Raw genomic sequence first — 22,152 nt, 5'->3', positions numbered from 1 at the left:
CGTCGGGAGAGCGAGGTGATCGTGGAGATGGGGTGAACTGCACCAGCGTCCCACGCCTGACTGCCTCCTATATCCTCAATGCACACATTCCTAGCAGCTCTCAGCCGCACATAAACAGCCTGTGTTCCTCCGTCCGTCCTTCCGCGCGTGTGTGTGTGTGTGGGAGGGAGAGAGAGCCGCTGTCCCCCCTGGGCAGAGAAAAATGATTTAAACACAGTGAGAGAACACCTGACATTAAATCAGGTGAGAGAGCGGCAGACAGAAACACCGGGGAGAATATGAGGACGGTGACAAAAGCTGAGCTGAAACGAGAAAAAGGGAGTGTGTGATGATGGGGTGGGGGGGTGGATGGTTGCGGGTCCCTGTTGGCCGAACCCAAGGAAAGCTGCGGGGCACGCCGAGATATGAAAGGTCTCCTGCCCCCCCCCCCCAATGGCTGCGCTGGCTGGTCAGGCCGTGAGTCAGACGACAACATGAGGCAGATAAGAAGCCACCCAGGAGGCAGTGCCAGGCCACGGCCGGAAGAATGGAGGGGTAATTACAAACGCATCAGGGTTGCCCCCAACTGTATCAAATAGAGTGCAGAAAATATGTTTTTTTAAATATATATATATAAAAATAAGAATTATTAAGGAATTTCAGTAGTAGTTGTGGAAATAAGCGCCCTGCTTTAGCATTTTGGCTCAGTAAATTACACAATTTGGAAACGAATGCGTGAAAATATATATAAGTGAAGTAGTCGCGGCTAAATATTCCTACGCATATCTTTTTATTCTGTCTCCTTTGCTGCTCTTTACCTTCAGAAAATGTCCTGTTCTGCTCGAGGGGGGTTTGGTTGTGTCAGTGGTGACACATCAGCCGCCTCGTAATTGGTTTTGTAATTAAATGTTTCTGCTTGGCCGACCACAAAGGACATGTATAGTATTCTCCTGAACTGCCCCCCCTCCCAAAAATTCATTATTCTTTCTCACACTCCCATCGACTAAGCGATTGTTGGGGGACGCAAAAGTCTCCTGCTGTCATATTTTTTTGTCCGTCACTTTGCCCTTTTTATCCGTTTCCCCCCTCGCCTCGCTCCTCACCTCTCCTGGGGCGGTTTGGGGCGAGGTGGCCCTCCGCCAACGTGTCAGGACGGCACGTAGATGTAAACGAAGGTAGTCCCGTACAGAGCACTTTAAAAGAGTGGATGGGCGTACTGAGCAGCACTTAGGCCGATTGTTTGATCAATACGGGGTTGATTGTGCTCCCAGAGGTTTTCAGCTGGCTGACCAGCAGCCAGTTTCACTTTCACAGCTTCTTAAGCTCCTAAATTGATATTTCATTTTTTAAATTTCTGACAAGTCCTTGCGAAGTCATTTGTCATACATTAACTCCTCTCTTGGATGTTAACCACTCAACCTAAATCTTTCAGGATCTTAAAATGATCTATTAATTGGGGCTGTCAAATGATTCAAACTTTTAGTCAGATTACTTCGCATTTATTAGCATTTCCAGGGGGGGCTAAAAGACTCGTGACAGACTGGAGACTAGTCGGGTGTTTTATTTAAACAGGTATGTGTCCTGAAATAATGATCATAGCCATCTGTAAATCAGTTCATTGTGACCCACCCAGCACTGGGGTCAAAGGTCGAGTTACCGAGGGCCCCACATTCCGTGTGGGTGGTTTGCACCAAGCCCCCGTCTGTTTACTTCGGGTTAGTGTGATGCTTTTAGCTGGAAGCTAAACTCCCCAGGCTCCCCGGTCCAGGCTGGTGTGGCTGCTGTGCTGCACATGCTTTAACTGGAAATGAAACATTTTAAACTTGCAGTGAATATTTTCCATTATACCTGACATTAGCATCAGCAGCACAGTTAGATTAGACCCCTCCTCCACCTTCACGATGGGTGACAGGGCCACACTTCTGCCATCTCTGTGCTGGTTGCCAGGTGCCCACCAGCAGGCCCCTCCCTCGGGCCTGGCTCCAGGTCACAGCCCCAGGCTGGTTACACGAATGATTGATTCTGCTCCTCACTGGGGTGTTGATCCGCGTTGTCCTTCAACTTGGATCACTCCGCCTGGCACACGCCTGCTAATACAGCAATCTTGGGACGCTCAAACGGCACCATGAAGAGGCGACGATTGCAGAGCTCAATCGCTCATTACAATTAATTAGCCGCCATTTCCCTCAGCAGGTGGTCTCTCTCTCTCTTTTCTGCGCTCCCTTGCTGCCTTCCTCCCCCTGATGTTTGATATTTTGGCAGCCCGTGGCGCCTTCAGCCAGAATCACCATCAAACGGGGTGGAAGGTCGCAGGGGGTGCGCGGATTAGCCTTAACATGCTGAGTAATGCCGCAGCGCACGGAGCAGCGCATCGCTGCTCATTCGGGACCGCTGCTAATTTATCTCCCGCCCACATGCTCCAAAAACACAAACATGACAGTCCTTCCTGTCGCAAATCTTTTTTTTTTCTCACAGCCGAATATGTGCGTCAGGGATTTTTCTGGGAATGACAAGTCTGTTAATGAGTGGAAAAGAAACGAAGCCAAAACTCCATGTGTGTGTGTGTGTGTGTGTGTGTGTGTGTCGGTTCTTGGCAAAGCTTTGCTCTCTCCTCTCTGGCCGCTAACATCGGGGGAGCAGTCAGGCATGTAATGGAAACTTTTTAAGATTAAGAGGAGCAGTTTTGTTTTTTTAACTGCGACCCCCTGATGTGGGCCTGCTGCCTTAACTGGTTCCTGTTGCAATCATCAGAACCCAGTCAGAACACTGCGATGGCTTCAACCGGGATGAAAAGCACATCCCAAATCAGATAAACGGCCGTTTTGGCCGTGCATGTGAACGCCGACTGTGTCCAGAAGTCAAACTGCTGTTTGTTTTTCGGATTTGGCCTCATCGTCAGACATCATTGCCAGTTCAGGGAAAAAGAGAGAGGGACGTTTTTTTTCTGTAGGTTGAATCTGAGCTGCGTACACGAGATGGAAAGCAGATGCGTGGAGGCGTTTAAGTGTCTGGCTGCTGCAGGTTGTTGTAAGCAGATGTGTCGTAGCAACGGGGAAACTGCTGGAGCTCCCCCGCCGCCATGTGTGCGCCATCACTTGCGTTTGTGTGGGAAGTGTTTGGCACGGAGGATCCAGGAGGGTAGGGGAAGTATTAGTCAGGCAACATCTGCAGAGGACAGCTAGCCTCGGCTGATATCTGAATTATGGGATTCGCGCTGATTTAAAGCAGGCTGCCTGCGGAGCGTCCAGCAGATTTCTGATCCGAGCCCGCCCTGCAGATCCGCACCATCCAACCCGGTCCCTCTACGTCCCCTCTTGCTGCTCCTCAATTCACCGGTGCCGCAGATTAATGTTTTAGTGCCCAGAGGGGCAGCAGAGGACTGCTGTCATCTGGGATTTCAGGAAGGATTGTCAGCCAGCTCAGGTGGCGTTTTGTCCAGATTTGATCCCAGGGGAGTAATGAGGGGGGCAGAACACGGGGGTTCTGGTTAATTCATCGTCACACTGCTCCACCGTGTGTCATTATCCTAATTGGGTTGGGACAGATACACCTGATTCACTTCCTGGGAGCTCTCAGGAATACAGTATTCTTACAGCCAGGTGGGCCCTGATGGCAGACCATGGCTGAAGGTGTCTGCAGAAATGGCGGGCTTCATTTGGCGTGCAAGCGCTGCCAAATGGGCACGTTTACGCAGCGGTTTAGCACCTTGGATCTCTGCTCGTCAGATGGAGGCACTTGGACTTATGAGAAGTGCTTCATCTGGCTTTGTGATTACAGCTCGGACCGCAGCGACTGACTCGCTGTAGCACCAGCATGCAAATGGCTCCCACTTACGAGCCCGCATCTGTGCCTCGATAAGCACGCGCACGGGCGTGCACGGCCGTCACGCGCACGGACAGCGCTCCAGTCTTTGTGGGGTGAAAAATGAGAAGCCTGCAGTCAGCGAGGGGATAGAGCGAAGCATCTGGAATAATGCTCACTTCCTCTCATATCGCCGCTTTCCCTCTGATGTCTCACACGCACACGCACACGTGCACGCGCGCATGCACGCAAGGTCTACTGTCACACACACGTAGTTATGCGCTCAGACACATCATTCAGCATGTCACCACCACTCCAGACCCACTTCTCTGTTTGAAGACATCAGTGTGGGTGGTGGTCTTGAAGTAGACCAGTGTGTGTGTGTGTGTGTTAGTGGTGTGTGTGTTAGTGTGTTTGTTTGCGTTTGTGTGTGAGTCTCTCAGAGCTGGTGCCATCCAGGCTGAGAGACTGTCGGAGTTTGGGGAGTGGGTTGCTGGCGACTGCTCCCCATTGATCTTTTGTATATCACCACTTACACAAACACACACACACACACACACACACACACTGGGTCTCTCTACAAAGGTGAACGACTGTTATTTTAAAGCCAAAAGCTGGAAGAATGTGAATTCTGAATCCCCGAGGCTCTTGTGTGGGTCTGAGATAAGTGCAGGAGGACAAAGGAAGGAGGAACTGCGTCACCAAAGTGTTCTTCCAGACATCCCATATGTTTTCCTTTTCAGGAAATAATGCAATCATACGATGCCGTAATGGCGATCACATTCAACCATGTGGCCCAAGTACGGCGAAAAGGTGGAGCGTTTACGAAGCGTCTGTCCTGGCTGTAGTCTGCTTATCGTCTGTACGCGCTGTCACCCAGTCGTCCCTGTCCCGAGGCAGCAGATGAAGTTGAAGCCATTTCTGCTGCACCAGTGTGGGGTGGAAGCTGCCACGCCGGGGTAGAAGCTGCCACGCCAGATTGGAAGCTGCCACGCCGGGGTAGAAGCTGCCACGCCGGGGTAGAAGCTGCCACGCCGGGGTGGAAGCTGCCACGCTGGGGTGGAAGCTGCCACGCCGGAGTAGAAACTGCCACGCTGGGGTAGAAGCTGCCACACCAGAGTGGCAGCTGCCACGCCGGAGTGGAAGCTGCCACGCTGGGGTAGAAGCTGCCACGCTGGGGTGGAAGCTGCCACGCCGGAGTAGAAACTGCCACGCCGGGGTAGAAGCTGCAATGCCGGAGTGGAAGCTGCCACGCCGGAGTGGAAGCTGCCACGCCGGGGTAGAAACTGCCACGCCGCGGTAGAAGCTGCAACGCCAGGGTAGAAGCTGCCACGCCGGAGTGGAAGCTGCCACGCTGGGGTAGAAGCTGCAACGCCGGGGTAGAAGCTGCCACGCCGGAGTGGAAGCTGCCACGCCGGGGTAGAAGCTGCAACGCCGGGGTAGAAGCTGCCACGCCGGAGTGGAAGCTGCCACCCTGGAGTGGAAGCTGCCACGCCGACGGGCCTGTTGGAGGGAGGGAACTGCGGCGTGTTTTTATTCAGCCTCCGAGCTGAAGCCTCACGCCGGGAAATTAGCTTCAAAGCTGGTTTTGTTGAGGCGAAGCTGAGGTGAGCGTCTGTCAGTCAAGGGCAGCCTGTCCACGTGCACGTGATGGGGGGGGGGGGGGGGGGGCGAGCTCAGCGTCCCCACAGGCTTCGACAGCGTGACTGACAGTGTTAATGGTGTGATAATTCCAACATTAGGCAACCGAGAAGCTGCAGTTTGCGGAGGGCTGTGAATCCTCGTCGTCCTTTCTTCTTCCTTTATCTTCCTCTGGTCTCCGTCCTCCGCTTCCCTTAACGGTCCCATTTCTGTCCTTGCAGGATGAATGCCGTAATTTCATGAAGGTGCTCCTCAGCAGCCGAGGAGGTCTGTTTGTGTGTGGGACCAACGCTTTCAACCCATTATGTGCCAATTACACGGTAAGTAAAGCACGTGGTCGCGGTAACTGCATCAGGCCTATTACACCGGAGTTTTCCCAACGTTCCCGTTGTCCTGTATTTAAACTAATCATCCATCTGCTCTGTGATTGTCCCTCAACCGTCACGTGATCAGTCAACACCAGTGAACTTGTCCCATTAGCCGTCGCACCGTTTTCACTGTTGCTGAGCCTGCTGAGGTGACCATAGAGGTCTGGTAACTGGGAGTACTTTGGTAATCGCAATAATCTGAGGCGATGCGTTTCCATGCCAGTTTAGCTTTTTAGACGCTTTTTTGGACGTCCTCACATATTAGCTCATGTTATTTCCTTTACCCTAATGATGGCCACTGATGTCTCCCTGTACCTCCCACCAATTGTTTATTCCAAATGTCAGTTCAACTCCCAGAATCGTCCTCAGACCTTTTATCTGCTTCATTTGTCCTGAAGTAATGAGGAAACGAGCCAGGCGACCACGAAGTGACTGCTGAGCCGCTGAATTGGAGAAACTCTGTATAACTATCGAGAGCGTTTCCAAAATAGCTTCACTCAAAGCAGAAAGTCGACATTTGTCAGGTTGGAACGATCCAGTGTGTAATATTTTAATAATCTATTGCCTCCTTCCATTGAGTTTGAGGATTAGCCTTTAGCATAGCATTGATCTTACTCATAAGCTAAAATCTCCACGTTTGCAGTCCTTTATTTCATGTCTGCTAGAAGGAAAATGGCAACAGTAGTTTGCCCCCGCGTCCGTGGCCTCGCACGTCCGTCCCGTCTAAGACTTTCTGGTCACCGTTGTCACTTCCTGCCGCCAGAGTATCGTGTTCTCTTGACGTCCAACACTTGTTATTCTCCCGCTGCTCAGCGTCGCAGTTGGCTGAGCTCATTATCATCGAGCGTCTGAGACAAGTGGAGTTTGAGCTGTTTACCAGGCCGAACATCTTCTAACGAGTGGTTCAGAAGGATGCGAGTGTTGATTCTGGGCCGTTCTCTGAATATTTCCTCAGCTACGTCCGTGATATGTTTGCCAGAGTCTGAAGCTTTGAGCCCCCCCCCCCTTTACCAGGCATCTGGATATGCTCCACTTGACGACGATCGCCGTCTCGCTCAATTACAGTTACCATTTCAAAGCCGTGGAAGCAAAAACTACACATGAATATTAATCGCCGACTCGGCTGAGTTGGCGTTATTCTGTGGGAATAATAAATGAGGATGTTGGAGGCAGAGTTGAGACAGGGATGGGGGGGAAGAGAAGAGTTTCACAATCAAAGGCTTTTTTAGATAACTGTTATTTTCAGTCTCTCGTATTTCACACGTACCGCAGGGCTGCAGTGGAACTCTGAGACGCGCTCGGCCTGTTATCTGTCAGCTACTAATGTCATCCTGCAACACGCCTGTCTCCTCCTGATTGGCTGGCTGCTTCTTTGGGGTCTAGTTAGCGACGCTAGCTCCTGATTTATTTATAGCGGATTTTTAATGAAATGACACCTACAAATTTGAAAAGGGCTCCGCTGCACATTCCTGTGCGCTTGAGGATAATAGATGGAAAAGTGTGAGTTCACACATGACTGTGAAGCATTAGCTTACACTCTTAATTGCATCGCGTCTTCACTAGCTGTTTTGAAGATTAATTTGTTTCATCTGTTGATTAATGCTCGTGTGTGTGTGTGGGTGTGACAGGGAGACACTCTGGAGATGATCGGAGACCCTCTCAGTGGTATGGCCAGATGCCCGTATGACCCCAAACATGCCAATGTAGCTCTGTTTGCAGGTAAGGATCATTATGCTTGCCCTTATCCTTTACTGAACGTGACTTTACTTAAATGGCTGCCGATATTGTTGCGTTCCTTCATGTGAGACAGCCATTTTGGAGCCCAGATGGAGGGCGTTTAATGTCCGCTCTTGACCTTTCGTTCACTGATTGGTTCTCCTGGTGTTTGTATTTCAGAGGGGAATCTGTTTACAGCCACGGTCACGGACTTCCTGGCCATTGATGCGGTGATCTACCGTAGCCTCGGGGACAGCCCGGCTCTGCGCACCGTCAAGCACGACTCTAAATGGTTCCGAGGTACCTAACGACATCTGCGCTAGTGTGTGAGCCTTGCCTGTGCCCGCCCGCTAATGCGTTTGGGCTTTATTGTGCATTTAGCCGGACGGGAGTTCCTTTTCGTACATCTTCTCCTTGTTCCGAGTTGACGTCAGCAGCGCTGAGCGCACACGGGGGAGGGATGTGTGTGTCTGCAGCAGAGGGCCGAATCTGTGGCCCGTCTGTAAAGAGCCGTCTGCTTCTGGACGCGCTTTATGTGTGTTGAGAGCGCCTTCTCAGAGACATCAGGGAGTCATAATGAGCTTATTGTTGTGCGTGAAATCCCCTTTCACCGTGTAATGAAATTAAGCACGGCCCTCGCCTCTTTCTCCCTGCCCTCGTGTTATCTCTGCGTCATGGGAGGGAACGAGTGGCGGACAGACACGCGGCTCTGAACGCCTCGTCACGGTCCGTCTTCATCTCAGGAAAGTTCTCACCTGTGCTCCTGCTCCCCGTTCCTTCCCTGTAGAGCCGTACTTCATCAGCGCCGTGGAGTGGGGGCCTCACATTTACTTCTTCTTCAGGGAGATCGCCATGGAGTTCAACTACCTGGAGAAGGTACCGACCCCGTCCACCGTCTCGCACTGCTTTGCTAATAAAAACACAGGCTGACAAGTTTGGAATCTGTAATTGTTTAGTTCCTATGCAAAGAGAAGGAGGAGAGGTGAGAATCATATCTCAGCTGCCAACACATGGTGTTTATACCAAATCTTTCCCCACGTCTGCTGTGACCTTTCATCCTCCCGTTCGCTCGTCTGCATACAAACCTCTGCATCAAACCAACAAATCGCGGTGTGAGCAAACAACTGATGTGGATATTAAACCGAGAGGCAGATATGGCAGCTTTTTGTGTTTCCCACCCAGATTACAGCTGGGGGTGCATTTGATATCTGCATCAAATCATAAACAAATACATTCCTTACTCACATTTGGGGGGAAATGGATTTAAAGCCTGGTGCGTGTTTACAGAGAGCAGATGATGGCTTTAACAGCAGCGCCTCATCACTGCAGATGAGTTGGGAGATGATATTTTGATGAATAATTCACTATACCATAACATTTTAAAGCAATCATCTGCCAGACGCTGCAGTGTCGTGACCCCCGCAGAGGTCATGGAGCTTAAGATTGAGTTTTTGAAGATGAACCCCCGAGCTCAGCTCTCAGTGGACGCCGCGCACGAGCTCTGTGACGGTTCATTTTCCCGTGCCTGATCCAACACAGGTGGTGGTGTCACGCGTGGCCCGGGTGTGCAAGCGCGATCGGGGCGGCTCCCAGCGCGTCCTGGAGAAGCAGTGGACGTCCTTCCTGAAAGCCCGCTTGAACTGCTCCGTCCCCGGCGACTCCCACTTCTACTTCAACCTGCTGCACTCCACCAGTCCCGTCATCAGGATGCACGGCAGAGACATCATCCTGGGGGTGTTCTCCACCCCGGCTAACAGGTGCGCCTCCACTAACGGATACACAGCTCGGTCCTCTGTATTGGTTTCAGTTGAACTCTGGTTGGTGGCTGGGACAGGGTCCTGGTCAGGACATTTGGTCCTTTCAGATCAAAGAAGCTTACCTTAGAACCACTGCCACACGTAGCGTACACCCTCTTCATCTGTTCCTGTTCCTCATAACTAAAGTTCTGCCCGGTTGATGTGTGGAGAACAAATGTCTGTATTGACCCTAGCTGCCAGCCACGATGGAGATAAATTCAGTTAAGTTTACGCTAACCTATAAACTGTGGTATGGGGTCGATACATTACTTTTACACCAACCTTTTCATTTAACTTCTTTCATCCCTCATTTATTTCGTACCAAAGAGGCTGAGGCTATTCATTATTTTGCCCTATTTTCCATTTTTAGCTAACTGTTGTAAACCTCTTTGAATTAATAATCCAGTTCCCAGCAGTACTTCCCAGCCCATCCCAGTCCTAACTGGGTAAAAGACCCATCGAGCATAGACACAACCATTAAACAACCATCACCTGCAGATTATCTCCAATGGGAATTCATCAGAATCTGAAGGAACTGAAGGGGATCCATGCGTGATCCCCGAAATCTACAGCCGCACGTGACCGTGACATTAGCGTGAGTACGCGCACGTGATACGTTCAGGTGGGTCCTGACTGGTTAGGAATCAATATCCCAGATGAATTCTTAACCAGCCTGCCTTTTGCACGCCTATTGACGAGGGTGGGTTTCAAAGCGAGCCCCCTTTGAAACCTGAATGGCGAGATTGTGTCCCACTGGGAGCTCTAATGAGATTTGCACAGATGTAGAAATGGATTCAGGCGTGCACGAAGACTGACGCACGCCCAGTGGGAGGCGGCACTTCAAGAAAGTCACCTTGAAAATGTTGTGGCCCATCACATTGTTTTCCTTCACCTATCAGAAGTCAGGATGAGCGAGGCTCCTGAGAAAAGGAGGGGGGCCGAACGGGGGCCCAGGGGTCAGAACTGTGCGCCACAGAGTGATTTAAACCACATGGAACCCTCTCAATGAGGACAAAAGGGCGATTTGCTGAAAGACGCGATGAAATTGGAAAAAGGTGAAAGGGAAGCAGAGGTGCTGTCGGTCAAAGGGGGGGATTATTGGAGGGTATTTACAGACGGACGGAAGGACCGGGCGCAATCACGCCGTGGGGAGAGAAGCGCCACATAAGCATAAACGCCGTGCACGGGCTTGACTTCTGATCCATTTCATCTGCAAAACACAATTCTGCTCCAGCGACAGAAAGCCTTTAATATTCCGCAGCGACGCGGCGTAATGTTTTGGAAAATCTGTCAAGACCGAATTGAACAAATGAGGAAACTGTCAGCCTGATGATATAATTTCACTCTCAGGGAGCGTGGTGAAACAAATCAGCTGTCTGCTCTGCCGACACTTTGTTGAAAACACTTATTAAATGCTGCTTTTAGCATTTTTTTCCCCGTCATTAGCCAACAGTAACGCTCCGCATTCATCTCTTTGACTGTACAAGGACACTTTCAAAGCTGCGCGAGTGAAAAATATTCGCCTTTTATGCGTCTGTGCTTCTCCACTGCCTGGGAGCCCTTCTGCAACAACCGCCGCTGCAGGCTCACATTGGTCCACAGCCTAGAATCAATACACCTTCCGACCTAAATGCAGCCGCAAAGAAAAGTATCACCTCCCCTTGTGTAATAAAAAGAAAAGTGAGGCTCCATACTGGCGGTGGCACGGTTAACCCCTCAGCAGCAGGAAGAGGAAAGTAAGAAAATATTGGGCAGGTATTAAAAGCAAAAAAAAGGCACCAGAGAGGGACAAGAGAGACTCAAGGACGAGCAAGTCGATAATGGATGACGTGCAAAAAAAGAAAAAGTGTTTCATCAGCTGCCCCTTATCTGTATTTTTGGAGGCCCAAGCTGTGGGAAAAAAGGGCCACTGTTAGTGCAGACAGATGGAGTCTTCACACGCTTACAATGGTTCCAAACAGCCTTGCAGAGCAAAGGGGAACCACCTGAAAACACACACACACACACACACACACACTCACCTCCTGTTTTAAATAACCCCCAGCTACAGAGGGAGCCGCGGCGATAGAAGACTGTATAAAGATTGTGTGATGGATGAAAGGACAGGAGAAGACGTGAGGTGATATGCAAAACCGCCACCGGCTCCGAGGGCCCGCTGCGCCCCCACGCTGGCTCCGTGCCCGACAAATTGCCTTTGCTGCCAGGGTGCAGCATGAGCGCGGGACCTTGGAAGTGAAGGAGAAGCTATTCCGTCCTGCCGCTCGGGCCCGTGCGGCTTCCACGGCACACTGGTGTTGGAACCGTGGGGTGAAGCCGATCTTGGACGGTTCTTCTCAGTAACAGCCTGCAAGTGAACCCTGGTGCGGTCCGTTTCCAGTGTGAGCGCACGTGGATGTTGCTGCTAGACGCAGAGAGGAGCAGTCAGAGGACTGTTACTGCATTATGGGATAAAGGGGATTGATTATTTTGCTCATTTTTGGTCCTGGCCCATCATTCAGTCCCACAGTTCTTGTAACTTTAACCATTTTCAGCATTCCTCGTCCAATCGAACCGAGTCCCCTCAGACCGTCCAGGTGTGACCGCCCCCTATGAAACGGTCAGGATTCACACCCCAGTTTCAAGTTCTTGTGCTGCCAATGTGATTGATGAGCTCTGACCTAAACACCAACCACTAGGGGTGCGAGGGAAAGGATCCCTTTGGGTTGTTAGATGGTTGGAACAAATAAACGATCTGCTGTGTGGTCGTGTTGTTTGGAGGACTTGAAGCAACAACTCCGTGTCAAGTCGGGGTCTTCCCGTCATCCTTGTGCACACAAACGTACTGAAAACAAACCACCCTCGCTCGGTCTTAACTGTTGTTTTGGCAGCTGAGCGCGTGTTGGTGCTGGAGGAGACGGACTGGGCTTCATTAGTCTTAATGGAGCCGCGCTGCAGCGCTGTGAAAACATCCCGTGGAAACGGCGTCGATCCAGCGCGTCCTGGGGGCCGGGTGGGTGGTGGGGGGTGGCTCGGTTCTGGATGTGCGGAGTCTGGCGTGACAGGGTCAGACAGATGTGCGTCCTGTGGGGAACGCAGCATGGGAAGGGAAAAAGAGGAGGAGACGAGGTTTTCAGTGCCAGGAGGAGTGTCCCGCCGGGGAGGAGGCCCAGATGTTACAAAGCGGTACCACTCCGCCCCCACCCCGTCCGCCCCCAGGCCTTCCCCGTGACATCCGTCTTCTCCTGACGCTCGCGGCGTTAAAGCTGTTCGCCTTTACCTCCACAAAACGGCGACCTATTCCCCAGTTAAGGTCATTAGTTCAGCGTGAGGGAGGGAGTTCTGTCACTGGTGCTGGCGGAGCCTCGGCCCGACACACCGGTAGCTCTGGGGGGGGGGGTGCGTTCACCACAGACAAAACACAAACGCAGCATCGTTGGTCATCAGACCTCCTGGAGGACTGGTGGTGGTTTGAGAGGAGGAAGAAGGCGAGCGACAGATGGGGTGTACGTGGGTTTCATCTGCATGCGTGACGCAGGTATTCACAATTAATCACAAGCCCTGAGACACACACACACACACACACACACACACACCATTAATCACTGATGAGGACACACTCATCATAGAGGAGAGACCGGAGCAGGAAGGGAGGGGATCTTTATTCTTTCACTCGTCCCTTATCTTCCAATCTTTTATGTACATGTGTCTGTAGCCAAAACACACACATGGATCAGAGGTCTAAGTTTTTGTTTGTTATGGTGTGTGTGTGGGGGTGGGGGGGGGACCTCATGGAGCAGATGTTCTGGTTCCTGTTCCTGGGTTCACACGTAGTTGAACCAACCTCTGAGCTGCTCCGGGACCTTTGCAAGAATCTGGGAATGATGAGAATCGTCTCAGTTTGGGAAGCCAGACGCTCAGTGACTCATTTCCTGTTGGTTTGTCTGATATTCCAGCGACTCCATCCAGGATCTCTTCCTGGTTGGAATGGTGCGATCAGATCTGCGGATCTGCTCTACGGGTGCCTGACAGGTCCTGTCAGGTTTCTGTCACGGCAACAAAAGCTGCTTTGTGTCGGCGCGAACGTCAGAATCCGAGCAGGTTCTAATCTTATCTGGTTTTCTGTCCGGTCCGCTCCTCAACGTGGTGACTTCTCTTCTTTTTAACATTCCAATTTACGGATTCTCCGTTGCTCGCTGTTATCGTAGTTATTATTCATGCTGTCCTTTATTCAGCTGTTTCCTAACAGCCCGTGTTTCGCTGCAGCATCCCCGGCTCGGCCGTGTGCGCCTTTGACATGGAGCAGCTGGCCGGCGTGTTTGATGGGAGGTTCAAGGAGCAGAAATCCCCCGAGTCCATTTGGACCCCTGTTGCAGATGAAGCCATCCCCAAGCCAAGGTACAGATGGCCGGAATCAATTTAGGCGTCTGTCCCCGGTGGTTATCTGACGGCCGTAAACAGATCAGACGGGTGTCGGTCCACACGCGTTGCGTGTGTCACGGTTACACACATTGTTGGCTTTTAACGTTTGAGGCGTGGTGTGTCCAGGCCCGGGGGCTGTGCCGTTCAAGGGTCCCGCTTCAATTCCTCAAACTCTTTCCCCGACGAGATGCTGAACTTTGTCAAGACCCATCCCCTGATGGATGAGGCCATCCCGTCGCTCGGACAGAGGCCCTGGATCGTGAGGACCATGGTCAGGTGAGTCGGACCTCCATGCCGTCCAACACAAGCGCTTTACAGACCGAGGGGCCCGTTTCTATCAAACAGTAGTAAAACTCCATCACTGGTCTCTAAAGTCCCAAATCCCTGATCTGAGTTAAAGTCTGTACGAAGAGAAACATCCCAGTTAAATGTTAAACAAGCAGAACTGTCCCTAAGGACACGTGTCGAAGCACATTAGTGTCTATAATAGATATGTCCTCTCAGGGAGCCGTGATTATTGGTTAAATCTGTATTCAGAAGGAAATATAAAGCTTAAATCACTCCCTTATCTTAGCGCTGCACTAAAATCGACTGGCGGTTTAAAGGTAAACAAAGGCCTTAAAAAATAATGTTTCAACCTCTGCTTCCTGGATTGCCATAATTGTATTTGATGTGTTAAACGCTGTGTATGCTAAGCTAAGCTAGTGGTGTTTGCACATGTCTTCACTGTGCACCTAAACCCTGGCAGTTGTGAAAGCTGCGTACGTGTGCACGTGTGCACGTGCGCTGCGATTCCCCGTGATAGTCTGTGGTAGCAGACAAGCAGCTGCAGCGCTTTCAGCTCCCATCCTCGCCGTCTACCATCTGGAGTAGACGTATGAATATTAAACACCCGCTGCGACCCGGCCGCTCATCTCTTCTACTGACCCGCACAGAACTGATTGTAGTCCAGCAGCTTCCTGGATGACTCCGTTGCCTGATTTAAGGTGATGGTGTAAGTTCGCCGCGCGGCGTCTCCTGCGCTCGGTTTTAACGCTCTCGAACGATGGAGGACGATGCTTTTAGCGAGAAGATTAAGGTCAGGAACGAGGCGCGTGACTCTGTGTAAATGCCCCGCAGGTACCAGCTGAATAAGATCGTGGTGGATACAGAAGCTGGGCCCCACAGGAACCGGACCGTGCTGTTCCTCGGGTCCAGCAGAGGGACCGTCCTTAAGTTCCTCATCATGCCCAACCAGGACAACACGGTCACCAACAGCAACATCTTCCTGGAGGAGCTGGAGGGATTCAACCCTGATAAGTATGATGGATGGTGGATGTGTGTGTGTGGGGGGGGGGGGGGGGGGGGAGAACAGGGTTGCACTGGGAGACAAGCAGAAAAGCAATCACAAGAAATAATAAAAACACCCGCTTGTCCTGGAAAAGCGCAGCTTAAATGATGCAGACGGTCTCACCTGCATAATTGTGCCGTAACGCGGCGACAGAAGGAGGCGCTGAATCCAAATCGGGTGAACTGAACAGAATAGGATTAAAGGCTAATATTTTATATCCGAAAATCTTTTAATGGGGGTTGTGACACAAGGTGTTTGGGGGGAAGAAATCATCAGAAAATAATGAAATTACGATTAAATCCCACCATTTTTGCTCTTGACAAACAAAGGGAAATTAGTCTATACGGGCTGATTAGATATTTCTAATAGCTGGATCTTGACAAATGCTGAATATCTCAAACTTTTCCCTTTAGCATTTTGTAGTTTTGGGGTTTTAGGCGTCACTGATTAAATCAAACACAGCAACTTCTTTCTGCTGTTGGTGTGTTTGGGTTTCTATTCTGAGCTACTTATGTGTGAGGGACACTTTTGCATGCGTGGAAATCGGCGAGTTCGGCTCTTCCAGCAGGTCTCGAGCTAATCAGGCGACAGACTGCTGCTGCGTCTATTGTTGCAGGCAACTTCTCCTCATCTACACAGAAGTTCCTGAGCTTCGGGCAGCAGCGTGGCTCCTCACACTCACCTCTGAGAGCGCAGATAACGATAAAAACAACGGCGTCTCGACTTCTGCGCGCGCGCGTTAGCCTTCTTCTGTGTCGTCTCTCTTCGGCGGTGCTTATTTCTCTTGCATTTGCGTACTTGTTTATTGGCTCCCCTGCCCGCGCCACCTTCCTTGACACGGCCCTGCTGGATATTGGCGGTAAAGAATGGCTCACAGCGTGGCTCGTGCAGCGTGGCGGATTTTTCGTAATTACTGCAGGTCTGCTGCAACGTCATTAGCATAAACCACCAAGGCGTCGCTAATGCGCGAGCACATCTGTGCTTAAAAAAAATAACATGTTAACCTGACGCAGTTTTCTGCCATTTATTTATCATTCGAGCAACTGTGACGCGCTAGTTCAGCCCCACGTGACTTTCTGCCCTGGTTTCTGTATTTATAGACCTCTGCTGGCGTGTGTCTCCTGCTGCACATCAGTCGGGTCATTTTTTGCTTGTTGTGTGGATGTTGCAGGTGTGTTGAAGACTCTCCACAGGCCAGGCAGCTCTTGTCCCTGACTCTGGACCGGGCCAGCCACTCTCTGCTTCTGGCGTTCCCCTCCTGCGTGGTCAGTGCTCCAGTGGCACGATGCCAGCTGTACTCCCGCTGCATGAAGTGAGTCCAGGCAGAACGCTGTCTTCACGAGGACACGGCCGCCTGGTCAGGTGTCCCTCAGTCACACACTGTGACCCACCTGAGCGCTGCAACAGGCGCTGGGCTATAGCACTGATAATAATAGTGGGAATTTAATAAAGGTGTCTCAGTTTCTTCCCACAAAAATCATGCACATTAGCTTTATTAAAGGCACGTAGTGTGATTTTCCCTTTCACGAATGGGTGTAATAAGTGCTGGTGTGTGTTTTAATGGGGATGTGAGGTCACCAACATGACTCCATCGCAGTTCCTGCAAATATGCAGTTGGGCTAAAAACGTCCTGCTAATCCTAATCCTGCATGATTAACCATGAAAATGAATCTGTGCTAAACAATGATAGTTAACTGCACACACCCACGCAGCCATATTACCGGCCCGCTCCCCCACCCCACAGCTCACTTACACAGGCCCGCTGCCTGTGGCTGCAGCCGCTCACACACTGATGCAAAGCTCTTAGCAGCACAACAAGCGTGCAGTTTGTTGACTGGAAAAAGTGACGCACACAAGCATGAAACCAAAACAGCATTCAGAGAGGTTGGCATAAGTGTGTGTGTGTGTGTGTGTGTGTGTGTATGTGTGTGTGTGTGTGTGTGCGCGCGTGTGTGTGTGTGCGCGCGCGTGTGTGTGTGTGTTTGGGCTCAATCAAGTAATGGATTGTGTCTCTGCAGGAGCTGCATCGCCTCCAGGGACCCGTACTGTGGATGGACGAAGGGAAGCACCTGCTCATTCCTCAGGCCAGGGACCAGGTACACAACCTGTCTGTGTGTCTGTGTGTGTGTGTGTGTGTGTGTGTGTGTGTGTGTGTGTGTGTGTGTGTCTGCATTTGCTCTATATTAACTTTGAAAATACTCATTCTACTAGCAAAGTAAGGACGTTTTCCCACATTTTGCTGGTCCTCACAACTTCAAAGGACTGTTTGAGGGTTAAGACATTATTTTAAGGATGAAGTTAGGATGAGTTTAGTTAGTCCATCAGAGTCAGTCAGTCAGTCACGATGGATGGATGGATGGATGGATGGATGGATGGATAAGGAGCTAGGTAATGTATTATGTCCATAAAAGTCCCCACTAAAGTTGAAATGTGTGTGTGTGTGTGTGTGTGTGTTTAATTTATCTTTCCTCTGCAGGTTTGACAGTACAGCTCAAAGACTGCGTGTGTCTTATCTGGTGTTCACGCCACGTGGCGTAACAGGCATTGGTTTCTGTGCGCTTGCACGTGCGCGCTCACGGCTGACGCTTTGACGGCTCACCTTCAGCCGGCTCCTTTTGAGTGAAATCCGATCTCTTTCCAGCCAGGCGGCTTATTGAGTTAACGCTGGAAAACAAAGGTGGAGCGCCAGTGTAACAGACAACACTGGCCCTGAAGATCACCCCAGGCTGCCTGCTTATACTATTAAAGGCCTCTGTGTGGTGTCCTGATCTGATTTACCAAAGGCGGTCAACTCGGCAATCGATTTGGCATCGAGTTACCGCCGATTTCCTCTTTGTGGACTAATGCAGCTTCTCTGCAAACTGACGCCAGCAGAGGATTCAACCTTTACAGAACATTGGATTGTTGTTTGGGCCGTTTCATTGGAAAATAGGTTCCGGTTGTTTTGTTTTCGGAGTTGAGGCTCACCCCAGGGAGGGAATATGCTTTTGTGTTTTGTTTCATGGCCGTGACCTCCCAGTGCTCCTCGCTCTTGCTCATTTCCGTTGTAGCTTCCTTGGTGCGAGTGTAAGTGTCCAGACCAGCTTAGTTCTGTAGGTCCACATGTGCACGAAGGCAGAAAATAAAGTTGAAGTCTAAAGCTCGCTGAGGTGGGAATTCAGATGACATTTGTCACCACGCTCCGCGGTCACTAAAGGCAGGAGTTGTGCCTGTGTCACAGCGTTAGCACAGCGCTAAATGCCAAGTGCTAACTTTTGCTCTCGAGGCCACGTAGTGATCAGTTACAAGAACAGCGTTTGGAACGACACAGAATGTTCTAAAACAGAAATTTCCGATTTCCCACCCAACCCTCTGGGAGCGGCCTCTCCTCACTCCGGAGTCAGAGGGAACGGGCCACACGGCTCAGCTCTCATGATCTTGGTCCGTGCGCCTTCATTCTCACACATGTCGTTAGCGTGGCAGAGACATGAGCAGTGATGAGGAGCAGGTGTGTTTTTCTTGGTGCACCTGGTCTGTGTTCAGCCCTCATTTCCTTTGCTTCCACTTGGTGTTATTGTTCTTTGAATGTTCCTGCTCTGCTTTAGTCCCCTAAAGACTTGGAATAACGTATGAGAGGGTCCAAAAACTGTGGTTGATGCCTTCTGCTTAACTTGTTAAATTAATTCTTTTCATAATAAGAGCTGAATTCTTGTGGTAAAGGAGCCTCCAGAATAATGACCAGAACAGATTTTCTTTAACACACATCCTTAGTGCTGGTATGTTGTAATCTGACCTAGAAATGTTGCAATTCTCCGCATAAATTAGCTTAATTAATGACCCTAAAGGCTTAAATGCTTATCTCTAGATAATCATGGGGATTTTTGCAGCATATAAGGCTTCCGTTCCCTCCATCAAATGTGCCGTAATTTTGCCCTCTTGGAGGGTTAAAGGGGCCTGTATGTGTGTGTTCCAGTGTAGCGCTCCCCTATCAGAGCAGATCTGCAGCGCATCGGCAGCCGACTCGCCTCTGATTAACGACCGTGTCCTTTCTCCTCTGCAGGCTGCCGTTCGAGCAAGACATCGAGCAGGGAAACGTGGCCCACTTGGGCGACTGTGACGGTAAGAGGAGTCCATCGCTCTCCGTGTGTGTGTGTGTGTGTGTGTTCTTGGGGTAAACAGCAATCCAGCCAAGGAGGGGAAGAGCTAGCAGGAATCTGGGAAAATCCACAGAAATGTCTACTGTTATTTCATATCACTCCCAAGAGTAACCACAAAGATCCACAACAAAGATGATCTGCTCGTCCGATTTTTGTCCCGTCGGGAGGGAGAAACATCCCTGTGTATTTTCTAGGCTGACTTTGTTCGTCTTCCTGTTTACCCTGTCCTTGTTTGTACGTCATCTTTGCTGTGGTTGGGGAGATTTTGGTGTTCAAATATATTCATCTCCAGCTCCAACACCACCCCCCCCCCCCCTCCCGATGTTTTCTCTCCTTCCCCGTTTCATTATGAAAATAGAAGTACACAGCCGAGCAAAATCTCTTCCAGATACGCGGAGGTTTCGGATACTCCCACGACACCTCCTCCCTTTGATCTGAGCGCTAATTCCAACGCGTGGAAATTAATCCTGTGCTGCTCGAAGTTCCCCGAGTTCATGTGCCGTGCCCCTGGAGAAGCGAACGGGGGGAATATTGCGTAAACGGAACACGCGGATGACGCTAATCCTCTTTCAGATGGCTGCTCTGTTTGATGCCGCGCTCTCACTTCAGGTCCTCCGACTGCCAAACCACAGGGGACAACCTGCAACCGATGGCTGAGGCTCACTTCATGCTTGAGGAAGTTAAGCTAGTTATTTGTCTTCATCGAGCCCGTATGGTAGCTGCTTATAGAACATGTGGGCGAGTGTGTCTAAGCTGTTGATCCTGCTTCTTTTTAGCGTCTTTCAAGTTGCTTCTTTTTTTTCTCATCAAGAGAGCTGAAGCGGAAAGAAAAACTGTGATTTCTGTGATCAGTTATGGCTCCAGATTTAATTTTCCTGGTGGTAAGTTTTTAGCTTCTACAGTGACGTTAGCGCACCGCCGACGATGTGTCGCTGCTCGTCGTTTATTTTAAAAGGATTCTCAGAGGAGAGAAGCACCAATTCCACCCTTAAAGTTGACTTTTGATGTTTGATCTGTTGGATTACAGAGTCTGATTTGGATTTCTTATTTATTTTTTAGAATTATTCGCAGATTGCGTCAGAAAGTGCTTCTGTTCTTCGGGCCGGGGGTTCAGAACCGGCTGGTTTGAGCAGGTTTGGAGGGCGGACCACAACCACAGCAGAAACTGGGGGCTGCAGAGACGCCCGACGGGCTCGCAGGCCTATTTTTAGATTCTGCTTTTATGTTCTGACTTGTTTTCCGAGGTCTCTGGATCAGAGAGCATAATTACGCTGCAGTGGCAGGACGCCTCAGCGCCCGCTGCAGACCCACGCCGCACGTGTCGGATCTGTGGCGGCTCGTCCCTGGTGGCGGTACCAGACTCCAGGGTTCAAGCTGAGCTGGCTGCTGTTGAGAAGTTTGTGGACTCGAGGGAGCTTAAAATGTATAATTGGAACAAGCATTTTTCCCAAAGCAGAGTGGTTTTGCCTCCACTTTCAGAGGAAGGTGTTTTCTGATTTGACTGGTTTGGCACTCCAGGGCCACCGTAGCGTCCAGCAGCGCCGCGCTGGGCCTCTCCTTCCATTTACCGGGACGCAAACTGCCAGCGATTTGACAAAGTTGTTTGCCGAGCAGCAAATCACAGGCGTGTTTTACAGGCGGTGCAGGTTTCACCTCGCTGGAAGTGTTTTTAAAAAAAAAAAGCCACAAAACTGGCCTGACGGGTAAAAATTGGTGGAACATCGATCAGAGGCCTGGCGCTCCGACAGGGCCCTGTCTCAGTTGTTGTCACAAAACTAATTCCGCCTTTTTTTCCTTCAGCATATCTCATATTTTCTGCGCTGACATTTTCATCCTCTCTCGTGTTCCCCGCTCTCTCCTCCTCGGCGTGAACGCCCAATCCATCCCTCTTTGTCTCGCGTGAGAGCCGCGCACGCCGCCGCAGACGTTCAGGCAGAGGACGAGAGACGGGCGTCGCTTCAATGAGCCTGTTATGACAAACTGTCACCGGCGCCGTTCAGATCTCAGTCTGTACTTCCTCTCTGTCCCCGACCGTGGTTCTTCATCTCCTCTCGCCGTCGTTTCCACCCAGAACGAGCATATACCATAATCCCCGTCCCTCTAAACACAGCAGCAGCACCTCCGGGGCCGTGATCTTCAGGGGGCTTTTGGTCCTTGAATATTTCATATCTCTATATTGGATATATCTGGGGCCTGACCCGGCAGATGGGCCGGGCCATCTCATCCTTCTTCGGGGAAATTCAGCAATTTCATTTTGACTCTCCCTCTTTCATGAAAGGGGAGATTTTTTTTCTTTTTTTAACTTGCAGCTTCTTGTGGAAGCACGTTTTCCCTCTCGGTACAGCGGCCGTGATCAAGAGTCACGCACGCCGCCCTTCATCTTGCAGTGGGCGGTGGGCAACTTTTTCAGCCGCGGTTCTGATCAGGCCGCGAAAAACAGAAGAAAGAAAAACAGACTTTTGTTTTATTTGACGGGTTCGGCAGCTGGCGGGTGGCCAGCTCACAGAGGCGTGCGAGCGTGCGTGCGGGTGGGTGGAAACGGGCGTGTTCTGCTGCGCTCTTGTTGCCCGACAGTTTCCCACCTGTGTGCAACAGGTCGATCATCTGTAGGAGGCGCTTGGCCACCTGCTGCCCCTCATCAGCCAAACAAATGGCTCAGAACTGACAAGAATTATCCAAGATGAGCCTAAATTTCCTGTTTTATACATTGGTGTTCTGGAATTTCAGCCTCAGGATGATGGAGACTGTCAGAGATGTGGAAGCATGTGGTGCGTTAGTCACTGCTTCTTGTTTAACAGTTAGATTTGAAAAGGGCTAATTAGAGCGTTCTGACGGTCATTTATCAGACCAGGGCCTTGGTTCATCTGCTGCTCCCCGGCCTCACCCCCCCCCCCCCCGTCCCAGGGAGATGGATTCTTTGAGACCAGCTAACTGCCTCCCGCTTCTCCTCAGGCAGAGAGGAGCAGTTGCCGGAGGGGGAATCGATT

General features: G+C 50.8%; 1 protein-coding gene across 5 annotated transcripts in view; it reads left to right on the top strand.

The window, feature by feature from the left end:
* The window catches only part of sema6bb (sema domain, transmembrane domain (TM), and cytoplasmic domain, (semaphorin) 6Bb), an 85,954-nt gene that overhangs the window by 49,700 nt on the left and 14,102 nt on the right, over positions 1-22,152 (top strand). For all 5 annotated transcript variants that reach the window (XM_029828543.1, XM_029828544.1, XM_029828542.1 and 2 more), the window contains 11 exons: positions 5,643-5,741; positions 7,418-7,508; positions 7,686-7,805; positions 8,293-8,381; positions 9,045-9,262; positions 13,544-13,675; positions 13,826-13,975; positions 14,819-14,998; positions 16,201-16,341; positions 17,048-17,125; positions 19,069-19,127. In XM_029828543.1, coding sequence (XP_029684403.1) covers positions 5,643-5,741; positions 7,418-7,508; positions 7,686-7,805; positions 8,293-8,381; positions 9,045-9,262; positions 13,544-13,675; positions 13,826-13,975; positions 14,819-14,998; positions 16,201-16,341; positions 17,048-17,125; positions 19,069-19,127 — 1,357 coding nt within the window. The remainder of the gene's footprint in view (positions 1-5,642; positions 5,742-7,417; positions 7,509-7,685; positions 7,806-8,292; positions 8,382-9,044; positions 9,263-13,543; positions 13,676-13,825; positions 13,976-14,818; positions 14,999-16,200; positions 16,342-17,047; positions 17,126-19,068; positions 19,128-22,152) is intronic.

The sequence above is a fragment of the Takifugu rubripes genome, chromosome 20 (assembly GCF_901000725.2).
Source record: "Takifugu rubripes chromosome 20, fTakRub1.2, whole genome shotgun sequence".
NCBI classification, from domain to species: domain Eukaryota; kingdom Metazoa; phylum Chordata; class Actinopteri; order Tetraodontiformes; family Tetraodontidae; genus Takifugu; species Takifugu rubripes.
The sequence above is the reverse complement of the archived record's forward strand: the minus strand, read 5'-3'. Positions and strand labels throughout refer to the sequence as shown.